This window comes from Rhincodon typus, chromosome 12 (genome assembly GCF_021869965.1).
Source record: "Rhincodon typus isolate 14 chromosome 12, sRhiTyp1.1, whole genome shotgun sequence".
NCBI lineage: Eukaryota > Metazoa > Chordata > Chondrichthyes > Orectolobiformes > Rhincodontidae > Rhincodon > Rhincodon typus.
Window position 1 is genome coordinate 25,555,516 of NC_063343.1, and position 26,216 is coordinate 25,581,731.

The following is a 26,216-nucleotide window of genomic DNA, read 5'->3' on the forward strand; positions in this document are numbered from 1 at the left end:
GTTTTGATCTTATTGGCTGAAGTTTCAGAGTGCAGAGAAAAAGTGACATTAGTTTGTTTGTTCTATTTGAACTGTTCACAATGCCAAACTGCTTTTTATAACAGGACACCTCAGCGGAACTCTAGTGATCTGTGTTGCTGCTAATATCATTAGATTCTTGAGAGATGATTGGAAAGGTCATATGAAGCAGGTCAGAAGTGCCTGTGAAATCCTAAAGATGGACTTTGGTTTCTGAATCTGAGTATTAATCAGCAAAGGGCTGATTAGAATATATCAGTTAAATGATGTAAACCCTGGAAGTTATTGACACAAGCTTTTAGTAGTTGATCATCATTCTCTCCATATAGTCTCACATAATCTGAATGGTACTAATTTCGATTTGGAGGTCTGTTTGTAAGTTAGAACATGTGGAGATGATCGATCACTTGCATCATTTCACGTAATGGTGCTAAATCCTTCACTGATGTTGCCATTGCGGATGCCATTTTATTTCGATATAATCTCTGCCATCTGTGTCAGATCTACTGAGGCAGATCTCTGAGCACATGCAAGTGTTATGCCGTCAATCTCTCCTGGTAAATACTTCTATTTTATTGAATGAGAGGGAGACAGAGTATGAATGATTGTGTGGATAAGTACTTGTTTTATAGAACTGAAGGTGAAGGCAGTTATCCCTTCCTTCTTCTTACAGTTCAGTGGCATGCTAATTCTGTTAGCTAGCATGATTGTTTCCATATCCTTTACATGTCTCAAATCCTGTTAACTAGCTAGTCAATCTGTGTAGTTGTAATGCATCAACCTGCCCGTTTTAAAGATTCCAAAAGCAGGTTCTCGTCAAGATCTGTGTTCAGTGTCAAGCATTTTCTTCATTTTGTGAGCTTCACGTGGTCCAGATATTTACATGCAGTCCCAATGATGCAGAAAAAGAATGTAAAACTCCCCCGCTCTAATGTTTCAGAAACAACTGATTTTAAATGACACTTTCTGAGCAATGGTGATTCTCTTGTAAGTGTTAATCACAGAAGATCAGCACAAACTGAGAAGGTATTTTTGTAAATTTCCCATGCTAGCTATTCCTTGGTCTCTGTATGGAATGGGCAATTTGGTGTCACAGGATTAGGGACAGGGCAGGAAACAGGAATTAAGGTAGAAGATCAGCCACAACCTTACTGCACAGAGGAGAAAGCTCAGAAATTAGGAGAAAAGGTGATCGCATAATGAAGCTTGATGCTATGTTTCCAATTGCTCACCACATAATTCTATCTTGATGGCAGCAGGAGGGGGACTGTATAGCCTAATGTGTAATAATACTAGTGAAACAGCATTTAATCCAGAAAATTCAGTTAATTTAATCCTGAATAATTGTCAGTCAAATGCCAATAAAAGAAATGGGTCAGCTTCTACTCTGGCGATGGAGTGCATTGTTTCCAACTATGTAATTTGGGGTTTTGAGCCTCACTAGTTGAAGGTGTGAGACACCAGGAAACAACTGACTTGTCTGCAGTGAAAATCCTCAGGGATTAACCAAATTGGTACCAACCTAGTGAAGCTGCAACACAGGATTACGTGCATGCACACATCATAAAATAATTATCGACAGAGATGAGCAGACTTAGTCTAACAAAGAGAACAAACGTCTGTAGCTCAAACTGAAAGTCGGATTTTGGAATTAAAAGCACATCCCAATCCTCAAACATGAGTGAAAGAGCTAATTTTGAAGTGTTTGCAAGCTTCATAAGGCAGATATGGTGAGTGAATTCTTGTCATCTTATGCTCAAAGACACACTGTCATAAATACTGGTTCTTCAGCTAATTCAATTCCCAATCAGACATATCAGAAACAGGGAAGCAGACAATATCCCCATATGACCACTGCAGACCTGTCCACTCAAGCTAGCCATACACTAGCTTAAATATTGCAGTGCACATATAATGCCGGAAACTAACAAACAACATGGAGAACACTTGACTATAATTATTTTTAAATAACTTATTTGGGCATGGTATGACTCATCTCCAGGGCAGGCAGGACTACCTACTAGCACAGGGGTAGGAACATGACTGTATGTACCACAAGATCCTACATAATATTGATGTATATCTTATCCAAAAAATATAGAATAATCTAATCTGACCAATTGCCGTTATATCAGCACGTTCCCGATCATCAGTAAAATGATGGAAGAAGTCATCAATAGTGCCATTCAGTGCCATCTACAAGTCAATAATCTGTTTACCAATGCATAATTTGGCTTCCCACCAGAAGCTCAACTCCTGAATTCAGTGTTGAACTAGAGGTGGAGGCAGAGCCAAATGGCATAGAACAAATATGACTAACTGTTTTTGATATCAAAGACCAGAAAGCTTGATCAGTCTTATTTGGCAAACTACCAGTTTCTAGCTCTTTACAATTAGTCCAGAAAGGACTAATGTTTTTACCAGACTTGATGCAAAGCACAATGAGTTATCCTTTTAAAGAACCTGTCTGGCTGCATATGCAAAGCAAATGGGCCAAAATGTCTTCAGCAATATTACTTTTTGTTGTGGTCTGTTAAATTCTGCATAATGATACTGAGCAAAAGATACAAAAACATTCAAATCAATAATATAAAATTAATTGATTATTTGGTATGTTTGATCTTACTGTGTTTTGCACAGTTATGTCAACTGGTTTTAGTGTTATGTTGAAGAAGTTTACCGTCCCAGTTCCTAAATGTAAAATCTTTTGCTGCATGTACTTTTGATGCTGTATTGAGATTTTAATGATTTGAGCATATTTATCATATACCTTTTCAGTCCAATAAAAATACTTGTAAAAACTTCTTTTGAGATTTGCTACAGAAAGATTTCAACATATTTTAACTAGTTATCAGCATGTAGACATTCCCAGTGGACACATGCAATGATTGGAAGATTTGACTCCTTCTTAGGTTAACAAGGTTATTGCAGATTTGATACTGTTTTCTCCTTACTTCGACTGTGAAGGAGGACTAATGGATATGTTATTTTCTAAGAAGATGTTATCTATTTGCTTTGCAGGTAAAATTCTCTTCAGACGAAGTCACATCAGGGATGTAGCAGTCAAGAGGCTGAAACCAATTGATGAATACTGCAGGGTAAGTTCAGGAGGCACAGCTGATGATCTTGAGCTCACTTCTGGCTTGTGATCTTTGAGAACTCTGATTGAGACAAATGTTTGCTTATGTAGTCCGTCTACAGTTAAAGCATAAGAAGGCGGCAGACAGGAAAGCACAACAGTAGACTACTGTCTGAAATCATGAGAGTACCAAGTCTGTGCCAAAAATACACCAACAATTGCACTTCTGTAGTCAGATGTTTCCACTGAGTACTCTATTACTTCCCCAAATATCAAAAGACTTTTCATTCCTATTATGGGATATTACATTTGCCCAGGTGAGAAAGAACACTAAATAGCTTATCTTCAGTTTGTGTAATTTATTCTTCTATCTTATAGCGAAAATGCTTCTTTCTAGAATGAAAATAATAGTTCAGCCTTGTGCACCAATACATGTTACCCTATATGCTCAGGAAGCTGCCAAGGGATTTCATTTGTGAGAGCAACTGCGATGGGTTGGACAGTCATACCAACCACAGTAGTTTTAGTTTTATGTTAATGTTTATCAAATAATTTCTGCACTTTAGAATGCTAATTCAGTGAGAACCAGAACATTTCTAATTACGTCACAAATAACATAGTATGTGACCATGGTAAATTATCTCTCCTCATACTTTTTGAACTGTCTGCAGCCTTTGACATGATTGATCACACTGCCCTCTTTCAGCATCTCTCCACTATTCGTAGGTTGGGTGGACTGTGCTCGGCTGGTTGCTAACCCATCAGCCCAACAGAAGGCAATCACTTCCAGTCACCACACTTGATTTCCTCAACTACCCCCACTTCTCCATTCCCAAAGATCTATCTTTGCTTCCATGCCCAGTTCTGTCTCTTACCTGTGTGTAGTCAGTCACTGGCATTATCTACAAATACCATTAGATTCTGCACAACCATTGACTACACGCAGCTCTAAATCACCAGCAACCTCTCACTTTTTCTTGAAATTCTCAGTTTGCTTGACTGACATCCAGTGCTGGATGAGTAAGAATTTCTTCAGACTACTTTTTAGAAAGACTGAGGCCATTGTCTTGACTCCCAGCCATTATCTGTGTTCCGTAGCCACAGACTCCATCCCCCTCCCAGTCAAGAGTCTGAAACAGACTGGTCACGAACTTTGTGACTTTCTGTTTCTGAACCATCAGTCATGTACTTGCTCCATCACCAAGATTTCTTAACCTCACTAATTCCTTGTTTTCAAATTGCTTCATGGTTTTGCCTCTCCCTATTGCTGTAATCCATACCAGCCACACAGTCCTGAGATACCTGTGCTCCTTTAGTCCTGGCCTCATGTGGATTCTGATTTTAATCGCTCCCTCATTGACCATCTTGTTTTCAGCTACCTGAATTCTAAGCTCTCATTCTATTCCTAACCTCTCTGCCTCTTTCTTTCTCTCTCCTCCTTTAAGGTGCTTCTTACAATCTATCTCTTTAATAGATCTTCGTGTTATCTCATCATGTGGCTAAGTCTTAAGACTAATGTAATTCTCTTGTGAAGCACCTTCATGTTTTGCTACTTTAAAGGTGTTATAGAAATAAAAATTGTTGCAAAAGTATATTACAACAAGTTAATGTAGAATATTTAATATTGTAGCTTTGCAGGAACATTATCAGACAAATTTTATCAGTGTTGATGTATTAAGCAGTAATATTTGTCAATTGATGGGAGGAAACAAGAGGAAAATATATAGCATGTTTTAAAATGTTTTGCATGGCCTTAATGAAAACATCAGCAAGGTGAAGTAAAAAGTGAAATTTTCCTGTACTAAACAACATTTTTTACTGTTACCGATCACTTTCTGACAGCACGTACTAATATTTACAGTTCTGAGGTGGAAGCAGTTAAGATAATGGTATTGCATGCTGAAGTTAATGTCTTTTATTCTATGCAATCTAGTCTTTTCTTATAATTCAAATATTTTGACAGAATTGGTTCCTATATTGTTCCAAAGCATGACAGTTCTGTTTCCCTTTGATATCCAACTATATATTATACTTTATGTGCCAGAGGCCAGGACCTGACACAGGGTTTTATGTCAATGCCCAATAACAGAGCCCCAATGCTCACGTGGAGGTAGGGCCAGGATCCTGGGCAGTAGCAGCAGCGGGTCCCCTTATTTCTGTCTTTAGCCCTGCCATAGACCTTGACTGAGTGTCATGAAATCAACATGACTATAGCTCAAAGATGCACGCTGTTGGAGGTGGGATGTTCCTTTATCATGACTAATGTTCATTGAACATAGTGTAAAATGGGTACCACCCTCAAAACTTGGTTCTGAAATCATGACATCCAAGATCATACCAGTATGGAAAGCTGTAGCATCCAAAGATATTTATTCAAGTATTTTCACTTCCATTAAAAGAAACTTTCTTGCTTAGCCCATAAAAATATCATCTGCAAACTACAATGATTCTTTCTAGTCTGTTCCAATTTTTTCAGTAAGAATCAGTTTCCTATTGCAATTCATTCACTTGGTTAGCTATTCATCTGGTTTCTGCCGATTCCTGAAGTGACATTGCTTCTCTGGGGAAGGTTGTTGCCATGGTAATTGTTGCTGCTGATCCATTGCTTTTATTGGACAACTGTTGAGGTCTGAGACTGAAGCTTGGTGAAATCTATCTGCACGTCAGCTATCTGCAACGGAGAAGCAATTTGTTTGGTTTTATGAATATTGTCACAACTGCGGACATTTATCTGATATTTCACATTCTGCATGAAATATCAGGAAAACGATCTCTGTACATGGATCCAAAGTTGCAACATGAGCTGACATTTGTTGACTGCATCGAACATTTGCCCTTTGACTTGGTTTCCAGTTGTCAGTTTGGGCAATTATTTCACAGCTTGTCAAAATGAAATTTGGCTTTGTGTTGTTTCACTTTGATCTTGTCAGCCATGCTCGTTACTACTTCTGGCTTGAGTAGATTTTAACTACTGGAACAGTCATCTGGTTGTGATGTGATATTAGCTGCCACACTGAACTACTTTTCATGTCTTGATTAGGTATGTTTCTTCCCACAGATACTGCCAGACCTGATGAGTTTCATCAGCAATTTCTGTTTTTGTTTCAGTTTTCCAGTATCTGCAATTCTTTGTTTTATTTATTCATTCTAAGATTGCCTTATACACATTTATGCTGGATCTAGTCGATCTTTTAACGATCCCTTTGGCAACTTTCACTGCAACCTCAAAATTTCCATTTCCTTGGGAATATGGTAAAGATGTTTCTTAGTGTAGAATTTCCCAATCATTCCTGAAGTGTCTGATTTTTTCACTTGTGAGCTGAGAATATTTGCTGTTTATCACAATGTCCTGAATGCCATTGCCACTGAAATGCCTTTTACCCACTGCTCTAACTCTTAGTACTCTGAATAGTAGACAACCATGATAAGAAAATCAGTTCCTGTGATAACGAAGAGGTCTGTTCCAAAGATCATCCGTAGTCTGCCTGGGATGTTAGGAATCATGAGTGGCTTTTTAGCTTGATGTTCGTTGCAAGCACTGAACTGGTTGATGTAGAACTTTACCTCATCACTCATTTTTAGCCAGTAGAACCGTGCTTGTGTCTTCCCCAGACTAGACTTAATTGCTTGAAGGCTTGCATGGATGCCCTTCATGTTTTTTCTTGTGTCTTCATGGATAATGGCTCAGGTCCTTTTGTCCAAGGGACCATCTCGGTGCCCTTTTTGTCCAAGGGACCAAGATATTACTTAACGTGGAGTAAAATAGAACAATTCTGGAGGTGAATTTGTGTGTGTATACACTACTTAGTGTATGCATCCCAATTATGTTTTTGTATCTGCATTTTCCATGGAATTCCATTTAAGATTGTAGTTGAGGATCAAAAGAGTTTTATTTTCCTTACATAATCTTTCAAAAGTCTAGCAGACAGCTGCATTTGCTTTGCCGAAAGCAAGCCAGGTTGAACCTGACATGTAATGTTTTACTGTGGTGCAAGTGATGTTTGCAGCTGTTCTGGGGACCTCATTGTGCAGTAAATGAATTATGTTCTTACATAAGTCTGGGTTCAGAGCATGTATGAAAGGAGCTATGTCATTGCAATATCAGTTAACATGGAAGTGGGCTTCCAAGTAAGACAGAGATAGTTGGAACTGCAGATGCTGGAGAATCTGAGATAACAAGGTACAGAGCTGGATGAACACAGCAGGCCAAGCAGCATCAGAGATGCAGGAAAGCTGACATTTCGGGCCTAGACCCTTCAAGTAAGGTATCCTATCTCACTATCTTCACTAACCCTATCACTACCCTATGTCTGTAGTTACGTTCAATAAAGCCTGTTGCTGTTCACTCAAGAGGATAGATCTCACATTAGTGCACTCACCATTGATTATGGATGAATTATTACTGCTGCAGAACTCTGGCACCTGTAACTACTTAAAAGGGTTGACAACCTTGGAGAAAATAGAATTATGGTGCCTCTTGAGTAGAGCAGCAAATCCCTTTGTGACCTTCCTCTCTCTATCCATAATGACCTCTGGCCTTTAGCTATCTGTAGTCCTCTAATTCTTGCTGTTTGAATATCTCCAATCATAATTGCCCTACTATTGGATACCTTGCCTTAAGTTGCCTAGATCCCAACTCTGGAATTCCTTTCCCTTCCTACACCCAATTTCTGGTCTACCTTATTTTCTTCCTTTAAGACACTCCTTATAACCTATCTGTCTCAGCAAACTTTTGGTGAACTTTGACTCATTACTATAATTTGTTTTGTAATGCTCCTTTAGAGCACTTTGGGCGGTTTCGTTACAAAAAAGGCACTATGTAAATATAAGTTGTTGATACAAAGTAGTGCATTATTTGTGCTGAGACTGACTTGATTCATTTCAGCGGTTGCTTCACATAGCTAAAACTCCTAAACTGAGAGCACCCTGTACAATGCTTTTGTGATTTACATCCAAACTTGCTAGGGCTGTATTGAAGTGAAGTTTGATTTGATGTCACACTCTTATTATCATTTAGTTAGAATACGCCCACCCATATTTGGGGAGGTGGATCACAGCATCACTTCCTGTCAAAATTTCAGACATGCAAAAATAACTGGATTACTTAAATCCACCATTCACTCTAGAACTTATTGGAAAGACAGCAGAAAATCCAGCCAAGATATTAAAATGGGGCAGCATTAATGAAAAAGAAATTTCAAACTTTTATTTATCAACAACATTATAAGACAAATTGCACTGGAGCACATCAGGCTGAAAAGACTATAAAACTTTATCATTTCTGCTCTTGAAAGTAAGACAGTAAAGTAGGTTTTCAAACTTAATATCTCTATGCATTGTAAATGCCCGATAATACTTATTTAGTTTATATCACCATTTGTTCACTGTTGTTTCTTCACTTATGGGGATAAAATTCTGCAGGGCTGTCCCTAAGCAGCAGAACTTTTATCTCTCTCCAATTTATTTTTGTGAAGATACATTTTCACTTAATTTATAAGAATACTTACTGGAGTGTTAGTTGGTGCAAGTTGCAAATAATGCTGCTGAACAGAATAATGTTGTATGTTAATAGCTATACTTAATCCTGTTAATTAGTCTTCAGTTACGCATTATGTTGGATCAATATCTTCATGCTGAAACATAATAATATTTGATTTGATTTATTATTGTCCCATGTACCGAGATACGTGAAAAGTATTGTATTGCATGCTAATCAGACAAATCATACCTTGCATCATATTTCCTTGAAATAGAACAGAATGCAGAATAAAGTGTTACAGCTACAGAGAAGATGCAGAGAAAGATCAGCTCTAATATATGAGGGGTCCATTTATAAGTCTGCTAACAGTGGGGAAGAAGCTGTTCCTAAATCTATTGGTGTGTGTTTTCATACTTTTCCATCTTCTGCTCAGTGGAAGAGAGTGTAACCAGTTTGGGAAGGGTCTTTGACCATGTTGGTTGCTTTCCCGAAGCAACTGTAGATGAAATCAATGGAAGGAAGGCTGGTTTTCATGATGGACTAGGCTGCATTGACAAATCTTTGTAATTTCTTACAGTCTTGGGCAGAGCAGTTACTGTACCAAGTTGTGATGCATCCGGATAGGATGCTTTCTATGGTGCATTTATAAGAGTTGGTAAGAATAAGATCCATTGAAAGTACTTCTTTATCTAAATTGATTCAAATTAGAGTATTTGTGAAAGTTAAGAGAGAGAGATCGAAAACCGTACAAAGAATGTGGTTTGTTGAGTTGTAATGTGCTGCTATTGAAATACTATTGATTTGACAATATATCAAATTGAAGTTGAATGGCAAGTCCTGATTTCTATTAAAAAAAAGAAGTAAATCCCAGACTAACTAAGCACTGTTATGATTGCATGTCAATAAAGCTTCATAGATGTAATATTTGGCATCCAGTCCAATATTAACAGTTGGAACTTGCCTCAACTATTTTTAATTTCATGGTATGCGGTTTGTTAAAGCTCATATTATTGTTCTGTACATTGAAGCTGGCATTGGATAAGCACTAGCCTCACCATGTTATCATGGCATATCTTCAATTGACTTAGAATGTAGAGCTTCATTTCAATGTTGCAATTTGGAGTGCACCACACTTGCCATTGTAATGCTGCTGCCAGGCCACTCATGCATAGGGACTAGCACCCATCATGTGTTTGGAATGGGTTGCTTCTCATGGTTCTTTAGTTGCTTTCCTACTTAACTCACTTTTGTGCAAACTTTGCTCTCAGCCTCTCTCCTTTGCCCTGCCTTTTTGTGCATTACAGAGCAGACACACAGCTAAGCTGCTTGTAGTAGTTGCCAACAATGATTGGGGTGAACATCTTACTGTTTGGCACAGTGCCATGCCAGTGTCACACCTACAGCAAGTATCAGCAGCTTACATGACAGATACGTTACGTATGCTACAAACAAATGGTCACAGTCAAAGGGGAGCAGCCCTCCATCAAGGCAAGAGACAGTTGTCAGTCGGGGTTGGGGAGGTGGTTTCAGTCACAATCAGTCAAGTGCATTAACCAGTATCAGTCCAAGGTTTGGACACAGTCTATTTCGCATTTGGGGTGGTCAGGGTTGGGGTTCCACATCAATATAGTCCGAGGTCAGTCCTACAGGTCCAGTGCAGCCAGTTAGAAAATTAGCAGTAAGTCAGTTGGAGTTGGATAGATATCAGTCGGAGGTCTGTCCTTCCAAGTCTGTCTCTGTGTGTCTATGTGGGTGGGGAGGGGAGTTAATCATGAAGATGTCAAGATGTATGCTATGCTTGGCATTAGGAAAGCAGTAGCGCTCCCTTAGATAGGGTTTTAACATGGTATGGCACTAGGAGCAGGTAGCTGCATGGCTTGAATCTTACAGCTACAATTACAATGGCAGTAGGTAACAATGTAAAGTAGCAATACATTTATGAATGAGAGATTCTATTTCCAATGTAGTGGCTATGTATGTACCCTCAGAGCCTTCCTTTTTAATTGCCCTCCTACTCTGAGTACAGTAATGGGCTATTCATGGCTGGCAGCAATCGACCTGGAGCCCAGCTATGTTTTAAGGTATGGAGCTGGAAATGCCGGAACATCCCAGCAGTGGTAAGTGCTTCTGCTGATGGGCACAAGATAGTGGAGGACGGGTGCCATAGATCACAGACAGAAATTGCTGGAGAAACTCAGCAGGTCTAGCAGCATCTGTGGGGAGAAAGCAGAATTAATATTTCAAGTCCAGCGATTCTTCAGCTCGGACTCTAAATGTTAGCTTTGCTTTGTCTCCACCGATGCTGCCAGGTCTGCTGTTGAGTTTCTACAATTTCTGTTTTAGTTTTGGAATCACCAGCATCTGCAATCTTTTATTTTAGTGGTGTCATGGAGGTGTGGTGCATATGTAATGAGCTGAGCAGCAGGGAATTGTATGAGATAACTCACTGGAGGTCACGGAGAGAAACCCTCCATGAAATTCCCTGAAATTGATATTTTGGTATGTGTTATTGTGGCACAATTCAGCCCCTAGTGTCGATTCTGGAGACAGAGTTCTATCCCAGGAAATTGGAACAGGAGTCATTCTGCCCCTGGAGTCTATTCTGCTGTTACATTAGATCCTAGCTGTTATTTATCTCAATTCCATTTTTCTCCCCCTCCATTTGCTCTCATACTGTTAACTATAAAATCTATCAACCTCTTTGACCCAGAGTTGTATATAAATCAGACATAAATAGAGTGAATGCTACTGACAACTTGTCATTTTAGATATTTGAGAGGATTAAGAGAAATTTGAATTTGTTGTTTTGGCTACTTTCCATTTTGAAGTATTTTAAAATGTGACACCAATTAAAAATGGAAATTCTTGTCAGCAATTTTTTTAATGATACATTGCTCATGGGTAGTGTAAGATAACAACATTGTGGTGGGTTCTTTGGGAGAAACATGTAAAATTAACACTGCCAACTTGCTGCTGGTAACCGTGTTTGAAACATTTTCCATGCTGCTGCTGCTCTTTGAGTTCTTTGCTGAAAACTCTTTGATTGTAGAAATCAAAGAGACATGGTGAAGCACTGTTTATAAGCTAGCAGATCTGAAACTTTTTTCACTTTGCAATTCAGTCTCTGAAGCAACTAAAGTATCAAACATGTATGGTGGGTGTAAAAGGGGATTTCTTGCTCTTTTTATGAGATTATCCCTTTAATAGCTTCAATCTGTTACATGATAGCTGTGGGCAGTTTACATAAAACTTTTTGTCACAATAAATAATGCAGGGCTCCCACAGGAACTATGGGTTACAGACAACTAAAGAACAACTGTTATTAACGTTTCTTTCTATGGGCGGGGTTTTTCCACAATTCGATGGAGAACTAGGTAAATGATTATTGAAATTCTCTGTTGTTGAATACTTTGCGCTGTGCATTTCAAAGAACAAAAACAGGTACATTGTTGAAACAGACATCTGTTTGGAAACAAATGGTAGCATAGGAACAAAATTGATTGATGGCAGCCTTGTGTTTTTGATTGTGGATACTACTTCAGAATGGTGGTGGGTGCAGGGCAATATCTTCTATGCCCTTGGGTGCAATGAAATTGCAAGCATCTTAAAAGGACATGTGCTTAGATAGTGTCTTTCACAGTCAGGTTGTCCAAAAGCACTTTGCAGCTGGTGAAGTATTTTTTAATAACTATCCAGTTTTTTTTTAATATTGGAAATACAGTGTGCAATTTGTGCACAGCCACAAATGGCAATTAAATAAATGCCCAGATCAACAGTTTACTATTGGAAATGGATGCTGGCCAGGCATCAGGAGAAGTCCACAGTTGTACTTCAACTTATTTAACATGGAGTCATTCACACCCACACTTCATCTGAATGACAGTGCCTCCAACTATACAACACTCCAAGCATCGCTCTGAAGCTTCAGCCAATATTATGTGTTAGGTCTCTGGAATGGGACTTGAGCTGCAGTTATCTAACTCAGTTTGACACTGGGCCAAGGCTAACACCTTGGTAAATGTATGATTCACTACATTTAATGCAGAGGAAATTGTTGACAGGACAGTTATTGCTGCCAGATTTTGGCATCTTGTCACAAATGTGGCATTAAATTAAGGGGAAATTTGCACTGGACGTTTTGACAGTTGGTCAATACCAAGTACCTGCAAAAATTGTTTTTAATGTGCTTCAAAAGATGTTAACTGCAATTTCATGCTTTAAAAGAAATCTCAGTTTTACAGTTGTCACACACATGACCTGTTGTAGTTTGTTTCCATTCTGCTCAGCACCTTATTGAAAATGTTGAAATATTTGTATGAAGCAATCCGAAAGATAATTCTTAACTAGTTTAAGGCATGATGTGTCATAAAATATATAATTCTGTAGACATTATGTACACAACACTAATATAAACGCAAAATACTGCAGATGCTGGAAATCTGAAATAAAAACAGAAAATGTTGAAGAAACTCAGCAGGACTGGCAGAAACTGTGGAGAGAGCAAAACAGAATTAACATTAAGTCCATCAAGATGTCTTCAGAAGTAGAAATGCAACATTCAAAAAAGAACACTTTTATCTGACTGTTTACGTAGTACTATTATTTATACGAATTAAATAAATCTTCATGTTTTTTTCTTCTCTCATTGTATTTACTTCTTTTACAAATCACATTAAGTCTGTGCCGTCTTATTCTTACCTGAGCAGTGTTAATTTGTCCCTATTTACTCTATCCAGACCCCTGATTATTTTTAAGGAATCAATCAAATCTCCTCTTGGCTTTCCCTCCAAGGGAGAGAAAAGGTCCCAACTTCTCCAATCTTTCTTCATAAATGAAGTGTCTCATCCTTGGAACCATTCTCAAACCTGTTCTTCACTCTGTCCAATACATTCACATCCTTCCTAAGTGTGGCACCCCGAACTGTGAGCAGTTCTCCAGCTGAGGTCTAAATAGTACCTTACGCTGGGCTTATATAAGCTCATTATAACTTCCCTGCTCTGATGGTCTATGCCCGTATTAATGAAGACCAGAATAATGTATGCCTTATTAACTGCTCCCTCCATCTGTCCTGACCTTTAATAATCTGTGTGCATATGCATGCAGAGTCCCTCTGCTCCTGCATCTACTTTAAAACGGTACCCCTTAGGTTATATTGTCTGTCCATGTTCTTCCTACCAACTTGCATCATCTCACACTTCTCCACATTCTCAGCTACCTGTCCACTCCACAAACCTTCCCATGTTCTTTTTGAAGTTCTACACTGTTTCCCTCATGGAAATTGTCCACTCCACTTTAAGATCATGTTCATTAATATGAATTGGGAAAAGCAAGGTTCCTAATACCAAGCCCTGGGGAAACTTATTACGTATCTTTCTCAAGCCTGAAAAATGCCCATTAACTATTACCCTCGGCTCCCTAACACTCTGAAAATTTTGTATGCATGTTGCCACTGTCTCTTTTACTCCTTAACCGACACCACCAGTCATTATATCTTTTCTTCCATTCTGATCTTTGCTGAACACCAGGAATTTTAACCCATTCTTACCGTTCAGTCAACCAGATGTCACAACTGGAGTAACACAGTGGACATCAAATTCCAGAGTTGTTACACAAGTTTTAAGATTTTAAAAAGTGTTTAAAAAAATTCCCAATTTACCTCAAACAAAAATAGAAATTGCTGGCAAAACTCAGCAGATCTGCCAGAAGCAGTGGGAAGAAAGCACAGTTAATGTTTCAAATCTGGCAATACTTCAATAAAATTGATAGCAGCTCGCGTTAAAGTAATATCTGCATACGCAGCCACTAGAGGCAGTAATATCTGTTATGTCTGGTATTGTTGAAAGCTTTCCCAACTGTTTATTCCTGGCCAGTACTAATTGCCTTTCATATTCTGTTCTCACCAGTCTACCTTCAGGGACAGTTGTGCTTTTCTAATAGAAGATAATTGATGTCTGAGAGTGGAATTTTTTTAAAGCAAAGCGAAGTGGGTTTGTGTGCAGCCACAGTTAAATCCTTTTAAAAAGATGTCAGGTCAGGATTTTGACATTGTCCTTTAACCCTGGGTTGCAATCAGGCAGAATTGAAGACAAACAGACAATCCTTTGGAGTGATGAGTAAGTAAACAAAATTACCAAATACCAAATTAAACACTATCTAACCACCAATTCTGAATTTAACCTGACCTATCGATGGCACATCAATGTCTCGTAAGCTGAAAAAGCTTTAATCAATTAAACTGAAGAGCTCCAATCCTGGTCAAGTGAGACACTTTGTTTCATATCATTACTTCTCTCAGAGGGTGCTTTCACTGCTTGATAGGTGATTGCCAACTTCTTGGAAGTGACTTCACTTGTGTAGCGCTCACCTTCAGCTGGTACTTCCATGACATGGAAGCAACTGATGTAATTTCACCTTCCATCTCCTGGAGACAAGAAGAAAGGAACATCTCCAGTAGCAGCAGAAACAGCACAAGGAGCACATCCATTCTCCTCAGCTGCTTGGCTTTCCCAGGATGAGGAGATGGACACCGAGATCCAGTCAGAAGAAGGGCCAACCTTGAGTCTTCAGGCAACTCTTTTAACTTTTCTGAGTGCCATTGCTTCAGGACACCCAGGGTCTCACAGCAAGTCACTGCTGATGTTTGTAGCCTCCTGGAAGAAGGTTGGCTCCTCAATGGATCAGGTGGACACACATTGCCAGAACCTAATAAGGTACATGTGACTGGAGAATCTCCACTTCCCCCAGGCCTCTTGCTCAAAGCAGAGAGGTGAGTGCTCTAATAGCTGATGTGGAGATGAGAAAACATTTGTGGAGACTAACTGTGGGACATGGGCCTGAATACACAATAGGCTGAGCACAAATGTAAATGTTAGCTGCTGTGGTGGGTGGTGCTGTGTGAGAGAAATGAATGGATCTGTAAGGCATTGTTCTGTGGAGTGCTGTGGAGGTGAATCTGGGGAAGTGAATGTGTAATTTGGCACCTGGCAGTGTAAGGCCAAGTATTGGTCAAGCATTCCTGAGGTTCTGAATCTTTTACTGCACTATCTCTAAGTTGGAGAGTCCTGCTGCTGACTTCCTCAGTCATTTTCATCCTCCTCCACCCATCCTTGCGGGATCTCCCCTCGCTGGAGGCTCTCACTTCACATAGTGTGGCCTACAGTTAAGTCAGTGCTGCTTGAGAGGGGGAGTTGGTCAGCTTCTCAAATCTCCTCTCCATTCCTCTGGTTGCTGTGGCTTCAACAAACCCATGTTCAGTTTGAGGTCAATCTGGTCCATGCTGTGATCCATTTTAATTAGAAGCTGTTCCTTTGACAGAATCCAATATATAGTACTATGAATGGAGCCACCATTTGATGAGTCACTAAACCCAGAAAATATCACCATTTGCAGCATTTGGGTGCTTTGGTTGCATGAAATTACAAAATGACATCAATACTAAATGATCTAGTCATTACTCAATTGTCCTAGCTTGCAGACCAAAACAGATGAACAGGTTTTATGCTGTAACTCAAGATATTCTCTCAGATTGCATGGTTACTTAGAGCTCCAGCAGCATCCAGGACCCTTCTTTGGATACAGCCATAAGTCTAATCTTTGTTACTGGAATTGGATACTTGTTTATCTCTTGTGTGCGTCTTTGACCTCTTCAAAGGCAGACTGAGTAAATACTTGATAAGACAAGACCTTTGTGAATTATCTAGCTGCGTTATTGCACAGTAAGTGGAACACAATGAAAAACTACTCAGTCTCAAATACATTTCAGTAAGTTGTCATCCTTCATTTAAGTAGAATAACTCCTGAACTCTGTTCTCCTGTCTATTTAAATTGTGTGTCTGGCCATTGTTTCTCCTTGCAGCCTTCTGCTTTGTCTCTTTGCCCTTATTATCTTAATCTTCATTTGTTTGAAGTCAATAGAAACTTCTCAATAAAAGGTCTGAGATATTTACTAATTGTGCAGGCAGGTTAATAAGAATTTGCTTCTTAGTTATAATCAATATCTAATAAATGGTGTGTAGCTCATAGCATTTTAGCGACATAATGTGTTAGTGCATGTTTCTTTATTCATTCATGGGATGAGGGCATTGCTGGCTAGGCAGCAATTATTGCTCATCCCTAATTGCCCAGAGGGCAGTTAAGAGTCAACCATATTGCTGTGGGTCTGGAGTCACATGTAGGCCAGACCAGCTAAGGATGGCAGTGTCCTTCCCTAAAGGACATTAGTGAACCAGATGGGTTTTTTCCCCATAAATTGACAATGGATTCACAGTCGTCATTAGACTCTTAATTCCAGATATTTATTGAATTCAAATTCCACCTTCTGCCATGGTGGGATTCGAACCAAGGACCCCAGAACATTATCTGGGCCTCTGGATTAACAGTCCAGTGATAATACCACTAGGCCATCACCTCCCCGTTTGAATACACTTTAGATTTGAAAGCCAATGTTTAAAAGTAATACTTTTTGCACAGGTCTTTTCCTAGATAAATAAAAATCAGATTACTAAAACTTCCTGATTCCCTCACCCCAGATGGATTTCTTGATTGTGAGCCTAAAAGCTTATTCTGAAATATTATGTACTTGCCGTCAGATAAGCTGTTGTGATGGCATGTACTCCTGAACTGCAACAGCCCACAAAATTGAGTGGAAACCTGCCAAAGAGCTATGCAGCATAAATGCTAAAGTCTTTGTCATTAATCAGAAGTGATTAACGTGAAATAGGTAGCCCTAAACAAAATGTCTCATCATATATGTGCAATAGAGTTAAGGGGTCCATGTCAGCTATATAGCTTGGGACTATCTAAGTTGAAACAACACTCATGACTAACTACTATAATATAAAATCAGTAAACAGATGCTTAAGAAATAACAAAAATATTATAGCCCAAGAGTAATGTCAAAACTATAATTTAAAGTCAGGTTGATTCATGTGGTAAGTACTGTAATCTCTTAGTTTGAGAGTTGTGCTTTCAGATCCAGCTGCAAATCTTATTTTATAGAATCATAGAGTTATAGAGTTGTACAGCACAGAAACAGACCCTTCAGTCCAACCTGTCAATGCCAGCTTTTTGACCTAAATTAGTAGAGTCCCATCTGCCAGCATTTGACCTTCCTTCTAAACCTTTCCTGTTAATGTTCCCATCTAGATGCCTTTTAAATGTTGTAATTGTACCAGCCTCCAACACTACCTCGAGCAGCTCATTCCATACACACCACCCTCTGCTCGAAAAGGTTGCCCTTAGGTCCACTTTAAATCTTTCCCCTCTCACTTTAAACCTATGCCATGTAGTTTTGGACTCCTCTACCCTGGGAAAAAGATCTTGGCTATTCATCCTATCCATGCCCCTCATGACTTGATAAACCTCTGTAAGGTCACCCCTTATAATTTAGACTGAGTGCACTGTTGTTGGAGGTACTCTGCCTCTGATAAAATGCTTATTTTGGTTTATTTGGGTAGCTAAGAAATCTCAAAGGAGAACAAAGGGGCATTTTGTTGTTTTGGGCAATATTGTTCTGTCAAACCAATACCATCAAAATAATACAAATTAACCTGTTATTTCAAGTTATTTGGGGTCATGACGTGTGCAAAATGGCTGGTGTATTTGTATATCTGACAACAGTGAACTGTGCTGTAAAGTAATTTATTGACACATTTTTAAATAACCTTGGCGATGATTTTCCCCATATGTTTCTGGCACTAACAAGCAAAGATCCCATTTTGTTACCAGTTGTGATGCTGATTTAGTGCAAGGTGCCATCTTGGTAAAGGAGTTGAAGTTAGCACTATGAAGAGTCATCTGGAGGATCATTAAGCAATTTAATTTACCTAGCAACATTTATTAAGAAAACTGCGTGGCATTTTGGTGGATAGCACTTGACAAAACACCATCACCTAACACCAACCAGTGATTGAGAGTAAGCAAAATTGCTGTAGATTGAGTACTACTTAAAGGTGGATTACCTTTTGCTGCTCCTTTGCTGTTGGAGATTTGCGGGGTATTTTTAAAATACACCAGTAGGATTTGTAAAAACTTCACCAGCATTTCAACAGCACTTACTCTGAAAATGCTCTGTGGACTTTGCTGAAAATAAAGTGAATACCTATGTACCTTATTAAACATCGGATTGGAGTCGCCAGGATAATGGGAATTCTTCAACATAGACAGTCTCGTTAGTATCCCTCATGGTGTGGAAGAGGCCAGACAGGACAGCATTTACTACTGGAAGGGTGGGAGCATACTTCAGATTTCCGGTAGCATGCAGCATGCTCACAGTCTGTGATTGTGAGATGGTCAAGAGAAGTAAGGACAGGAGGGGCAAGTGGACCCTTCTGCTCCCCCTCCCAAGAACCCTGGCCGATGTGTAAGAAGCACTTTGGTGGCAGCAGTGCTATTTTTGTCCTGTTTGCAATGTTAATTCACACTCGTGGGAGCACAAAGCAATGTAGAGAGTGGTACAAAACCTGCATAATGTAGTATATCATTCATTCTGTTTCAGAACAAGAACTAGGTTTGCTTGAGCCATCCATGGTTGCTGACCTCCTCAGCTGCCTCTGACCAGGCTGTTTTCATCAATCAGGATAGCCTCTTGTTGGCATTACTAAAGGAAAGATCCTCCCTTCACTCCTAGATGGCTGTCAGGAGAACCTCTGTGGAAGTATTGCTAAAGCATAGCACTACATTTTGCCTGATCTCTGACATCTGCATGATGCATGGGAGTGATGAATAGGTTGTTGACTTGCTCGCCGCACTGGCTTGTTTTTGTTCAGACGTTTCATCACCATGCTAGGTGATTTTGTCAGTGGAGCCTCCGATGAAGCAATGTTCTTCTACTCTGCTTGGAATTTATACTGTCTGGTCCGTTACGGTGACTACTGTCATTTCCGGTTTTGATCTGTATGGGTTTATATATGGGGTCAAATTCTATATGTTTGTTTATTGAACTATGGGTGGAGAACCATGCCTCAAGGAATTCCCGTGCATGTCTATGTTTGGGTTGGGCTACTATGGTTACTTTGTCCCAATTAAACTGATGGCCTTCATTGTCTGAATGTACAGATATTAAGGAGAGTTCATTGTGCCATTTTGCTGCTCGCTGATGTTCGTGTATTCTGAACTCTATTTGTCGTAGAGTGGCTGTACGCTTTTATCCACTCAACCTAAGATTTCCTCAATAGCCTCAAGAACATAAAAATCAGCAACTACGAGATTATGGTATCCTTTGACATCACAGCTTTTTAACATCAATTGATATCGCACTAGCCAAAGAAACAGTGGCCACATTACTAGAGGAAACAGCAACGCAGACCACAACTCCGTCAGCAAGGACAACATATTTGAATTACAAGACCTCTGCCTCACCACACACTTCGTCTTTAGTGGTCAAATATACAAACTGATCAACGGTACACCATTGGGGTCACCCATTTCAGCACTCATCGCAGAGGCAGCCATGCAAAGACTGGAACACACCACCCTCCCCACACCCAACATACACTATCCTGTATGTGAACAACATATTTGTCATTATTAAATGCAACAAATTAGAAGAGACTCACCACCTCATCAACAGTGTATTCACAGGGATTAAATTCACAAGGTAAGAAGAAACCAACAATCAGCTTCCGTTTCTAGATGTTAAGGTAGAACGATTGACAAACAGGGGGTTCCAAACCTCAGCATATAGAAAAGCAACCCATACAGATCAAATCCTCAACTTCCACTGCAACCACCCCAACATCCACAAACAAAGCCGCATGAGGACACTATTTAAACGGGCCAGGAAACACTGGAACACTACAGAATTACGCCAGGAAGAGGAAAAACACTTGTACAAGACCCTTGCTTTAAATGGATATCCCCGCAACTTCATCCATAGATGCCTACATAACAGACAACAACAGGAGGACACAGTACGACCTAACACTCCTACCACACTTCCCTACATCAGGAACATATTGGAACTGACAACAAGACTCCTAAGAACACTGGGAATCATGATGGCCCACAAGCCCACAGCCACTCTACAACAAACACTTACAAGGATTAAAGACCCCATTCCCACAATATGCAGAACAGACGCGGTTTACAAAATACCATGCAATGACTGCAACAAACATTACATCAGATAGACAGGAAGGAAACTAGCCATCAGAATACACGAAGGGAGGGTTGGACATGGAATGAGGCCAGGGGTGGGGAGATTTTTAAACTGGTGAAATCCATGTTTAGGCCATTCGGTTGTAGGCTCCCGAGGTGGAATATGAGCTGCTGCTCCTCCAGTTTGTGGGTGGTGTCATTGTGACACTGGAGGAGGCACTGGATGGACGTGTCACCCAGGGAGTGAGAGGGGGAGTTAAAATGTTGGCGACCAGAAGGTGTTGTCATTTGTCGCGTACAGAACGCAGATGCTCTACAAAATCGTCTCACAGCCTCCATTTGGTGATATATGAAGACAAGGGGGAATTCTGTCTTTATTTTTGTTGGGGGGAGGGGATGTGAGGGCAGAGGTGTGGGAAACGCAAGAGATGCGGCTGAGGGCATTTTCGATCACCGGAGGAGGGAAGTTACAGTCCTTGAAATAGGAGGACATCTGGGATGTTCGGGAGTGGAACATCCCATCTTGGGAGCATACGCGGCAGAGGCGGAGGAATTGGGAGCAGGGGATCGCGTTCTTGCAGGTAGGTTGGTGAGAGAGGAGGTGTCATCCAGGTAGCTGTGAGAGTCGGTGGGCTTGAAATAGATGTCAGTTTTGAGGTGGTCACCAGAGATGAAGACAGAAAGATCCAGGAAGGAGAGGGAGGTATCGGCGATGGTCTGGGTGAATTTGAGGTTGGGGTGAAAGGTGTTAGTAAAGTTGATGAACTGTTCAAGTTCCTTGTGCCAGCACAAGGCAGCGCTGATACAGTCATCAATGTAGCAGTGGAGGAGGTGGGGGATAGTGCCACTGTAACAGCAGAAAAGGGATTGTTCCACATATGCTAGGCATAGCTTGGGCCTACGTGGACACCCATGGCGACCCCTTTAGTCTGTAGGAATTGGGATGTGGCTGTAGTACCTGGTTTGCTTGAGTAGGTGGTTGAAGAGTTTCAGGTGCTTCAGTCTGTAGTCGAAGAGTTTCAGGTGCTTGATTACGTGGTCGAAGAGTTTCAGGTTCAGATTAGTTTAGGATATTTGGTCAGCATGGACTAGTTGGACTGAAGAGCCTGTTTCCGTGCTGTACAACTCTGTGACTCTATTTAACTTTGCTCCATTGATTTGCCTGAGCTCCGTTTCTTTGCCAGTTTTCTAGATTGGTCACAGGTGATCCTAGTTGTTAGACTTTTTTTTCAGCTTGTTGTTCATTAATTCAGAAATCCCAAATATAACACTTTGATCACACCAATGCTCAAATGTTCACAAATATTTTTTGTGATGCACCAATCATTTATGAAAATTCAGTGTTGCATCCAATTAAAATAGCTTTAAAAATATTTCTAGTCAGCACAATAGTATTTTTTGTCATTGTGCTATTTAGGGCAGGATTACTTACCATTCCTAAACACAGTGCAGTAAATATTTCCATTCTGTCCAGCTGCAAAATTAACTAGCATGCTTGCATCCATCTCTAACACATACAGAATGTGAATATTTTAATTTGGATACCTTTTCAGAATTCTATACCCAGAGGAGCTAATACTTGACTGCTTTTGTGCTGGAGGAGCCAAGATTTTATTGTTTAAATAATATTCACTGCCCACAGCTAAAATGTGCACCAGTGTCACTGCACTGCTCCAGTGTTTTCACATATCTACTCTAACTGTTTGTTTTCTTCACATTTTACATTATTAAATATACTACAGTAGATGCTTTCAACTAGTTGGGAGGTAGTTCCACAAAGTGATTACAAGTCAGTATTTCAGTCACTACCCCATAGATGTCATTCCATAATATCATTGAGTGTGCTGTTATCTCACTGTTGTCATCTTTGGTTTCTTGAAATGAAGATGACATCTGCCAAGCTTCATGATTTATGTGCTCAGGGGATTCAGCAAGAATTCTCCTCAATGACAATACACTTGTCATCGACTTTGACATAAAGTATAGAGGGGGTGCTGCTGGTGGAAATTCTCCAATGACCAACACCAAGTCTCACGACTGTATGCTCTGTACGCTAAATCTTTTGATGTGTTAAGAAGACCTCTGTTATCGAAGATCCACCTTTGCAATTTCTTGAAGGCTAGCCAGCAAAGTTGATTCTTGGCTGGATTCCCTTTAGAAAAAGGTAGGTACTAAGATATGGAAAGTGTTCAATGACTCCTAGTCTCCTTAAAAATAGCATTAGTTGCAGATATTTGTCCAGTGGAGAACTGGTGAAGGATGTTGGTCTTGTTGTTGTCGAGTGACAGACCAACCCTTTTGTTTCAGGAGTTGAAGAGATTCAAGTTGTTCCAAATGCCCCTTACAGTATGAGCTATAACTCCATTGGTGTTGGCATATTGTAATTTGTCAATATACTGGAGGGTGAGCATAGCCTCTGCACCCAGCCTTTTGAGGTTGGGCAAAACTATTGCCATTGAGTTGAAACTCAGTCATGACCCCTTGGATGTTGGTCACAAGCAAGGTCCAGGCATAGTCTGAGGTGCCTGATGAAGAAATTTGACACAGTCACAAAACCTTGCTTGAAATCCTTTGGGATATATAATGGGATTTAGCCCATTGCAAAGGAAAGTTATACTTAAACCATCACACAGGAATTGGAGGATAACAGAAAAATATTTTGGACATCTGAGTCTGTGAAGGATTTTCAAAAATGGCTTTGAGGTTGTTGGGGTTAGAAGCCTTTGACAAGCCTTTGTATCATTTTACATCTCTTCTCTTGAATCTGTCAAGTGCAAAAGACCACAGGTTTCCAAGATCACTCAAAAATCCGCAACGAAATACAAGAGAAGATATAACATTCACATCGTCCAGAATTAAAAACAAGAACAAAATTCCAGGTACAACTCTCTTTCCATCTTGCTCTTACTGTGATAATGATGCCAGTGTAAATGGGCTTTGGGACAAGATCAGATCTCAGGCCAAGAGACATGCACCGATATCATAAGCTTTGAATCTCACAGGCATCAAGACTGGTTCAATGAGAAATGAAGAAATTTCTTATCGCTTGGAAAGACAAAATCACTGCACATCACAACAGAAATAAGTAGGTTATTTGCTGCTGGAGTCCAAAGCTCAAAAATCAAAGCATGTCATCAAGAATAAATAATGGATAAAAAAGGTTAATGAAATTTAACACTGTGCAGAACTGCATAACATGCACAGTTTCTTCAGGCTACCAAGTGGCCCCTTCCCCTATGTGATGAAGACAGTGGTGCCTTTCTCAATAATGATGCAGCCATCTGAGAACATTGGAAGGAGCACTTAATGGAATCTTTTCAATCAGGTGTCAAGAGTGACTTCCACAATACCATATTTGTTTTATTTTTCAAGAAGGGTGATAAGGTAGTATGTGGGGACATTAGAAGCATATTCCTTTTTTATTACTGGAGGGAAAATTCTCTCTCAAATCTTCCAGGACTGCTTCCTGACCAGATTGACATTTTTCATCCCCTCTGTTGTATAGACATCTGTCAAAATCACCTTTTGGGCATCTCCATTTCTCCAATCTTTTTTGATAACTGATACTTGGGACCCAGATTTATGTGAATCTGATATGTGATTGTATGTCTTTCCTTCAGACAATCTATCTTTCCAGACATCGAGTGTGATTTCTGGCCATTCAACGAAATGACAGGCATGAGTTGTATCCACAGTGATATCAGATATAAATGATCAGTTATTTTTCTCAGATCTCAGCTGCTAAACCTCAGGAGTTGTAAAAGTCTAACAAATTATGCTGACTTAAGTATGTTTAATTCAACAACACAACCATTGGCAAATTAGAACTTGGAATACAATATGGAATGGTTTCAAAATAGCTTCAATTAAATCATCTTCAGCCAATCCAATAAACACAAGGTTAGCAGTAGAGACCACATCTATGATGCCTGGCCAACAATAACGCAGTGTGAATCCAATTAATTTTGATGGCTCTTCACGTTGATTGTTTCTTCCCTTAATTTTGTCAACTTCTCAAAGTTACAGTTTAGATTCACATACAAAATCCTCTATCTGCCAGTTGTACTGATGAAGACAATCTGACCTTCCTGTCAGTGTGTAGAGATTGATGACCAGATCCTGGTATAATCAGCACGTGCTGATTGGTAGGGAGAGTGAATTTTCGACTGTGGAGATACATGTGACAATGTTCACAAGGTGCAGTCTAGTGCTTCGCACTCTCCAGTACAGTATTTGCATTCCGTTTCTGACAATGGGCATGATGCATAAGCAATTGGCCATTTGCTGTGTTGTGGGAGTACAGATACAGTCACACTTCCTGCGAATCTGGTATGGCAATCATTTCTGGCATGTGGGTTGAAATGGGTGAGGACTAGCAGAGATGATCTCTTTGCATAGCAGTTGCCTATTCCTATTGTGCATCTTTGAACTGTAGCTTTTGAAGAGGCTTGATGATCTCTGCACACTTAAGGATGAATTTCTGATAAAAGTACTTTGATAGTAATTGTGGACCGATTCCAACTCCTTCAAAGCACCTGAATTGCTTTGAGGTTGTTACATGTAGGCCGTCCTCCAGCTGATGTCACTCTATTCTCCAAAACGTCAATTTTGGGCACCGCAAGTGTACATTTGTCCTTCAATGTCAAATTGTGCTGCGTGAGTCGACAGCAATATTGTTAAGTAGCTTGAACATCCTCTCAATGTCTGGCAGGACTGAAAAAATGATCTTCTGGAATATGCAAGGTGTCAAATGTAATTCATAAGGGATTCTGCTGAACTGAAACCCACCTTTGGGAGTAACAAAAACTGTAGCATTAGCATTGCTTTGCTAGTAGTATCTGAAGATAACTACACAATGAACTTTGTAAAGACTGTAGAGTCATGAAATAATATCTAATGTTTTTGAATCTTAGTAAGTGGGTATTTGGCTGGAATAGTTGCTTTGTTGACTGCCTTAAAGTTATCGCTGTACGTAGTCTTAAGTTGATCACATTAATGTGTGCTGTGATGTGGTCTTCAAGGTTCAAGTCAAGCTCATTGAAAACATTTATCTGGGTAAAGTTTCTACCTTTGGCTATTAGAATGTAAATATACTGAAGAGATATTTTTGAACCACAATGGAACAATGATCATTTATAAATCTGGAATAATGGACTCGTCATAAACAGAAAGGTTTCTGAAGAAATGTCAGCCTTCCTGCTCCTCTGATGCTGCTTGGCCTGCTGTGTTCAACCAGCTCTACACCTTGTTATCTCAAGTCCTCCTCTCCAACCCGAATACCTGTGCAAAATGATTATACTTTAATCAGTAGTTATACCTTTTCCCTCAAGTTAAACATTGCATTGGAAATCAATTGGCACCATCCCAATCAAGACACATTTTTGAGAGTACCTAACCTTGATGGGCTTTGTGGTATCTCTAAGATACATTTTTATGATCATCACATCCTCACTTTTACTCAACCATTATTCTGTGTGCACTTACCATTGTTTCAAACACACAAGACATCAGACAAGCCTTTTGTGAGCTACTCGAATATTCACT

The 26,216-nt window shown here is 39.8% G+C and overlaps 1 protein-coding gene across 2 annotated transcripts in view; it reads left to right on the forward strand.

Moving 5' to 3' along the window:
- Window positions 1-26,216, forward strand: part of sh3pxd2b (SH3 and PX domains 2B) — a 293,056-nt gene that overhangs the window by 109,529 nt on the left and 157,311 nt on the right. For both annotated transcript variants that reach the window (XM_048603706.1, XM_048603707.1), the window contains exon 4: window positions 3,040-3,116. In XM_048603706.1, coding sequence (XP_048459663.1) covers window positions 3,040-3,116 — 77 coding nt within the window. The remainder of the gene's footprint in view (window positions 1-3,039; window positions 3,117-26,216) is intronic.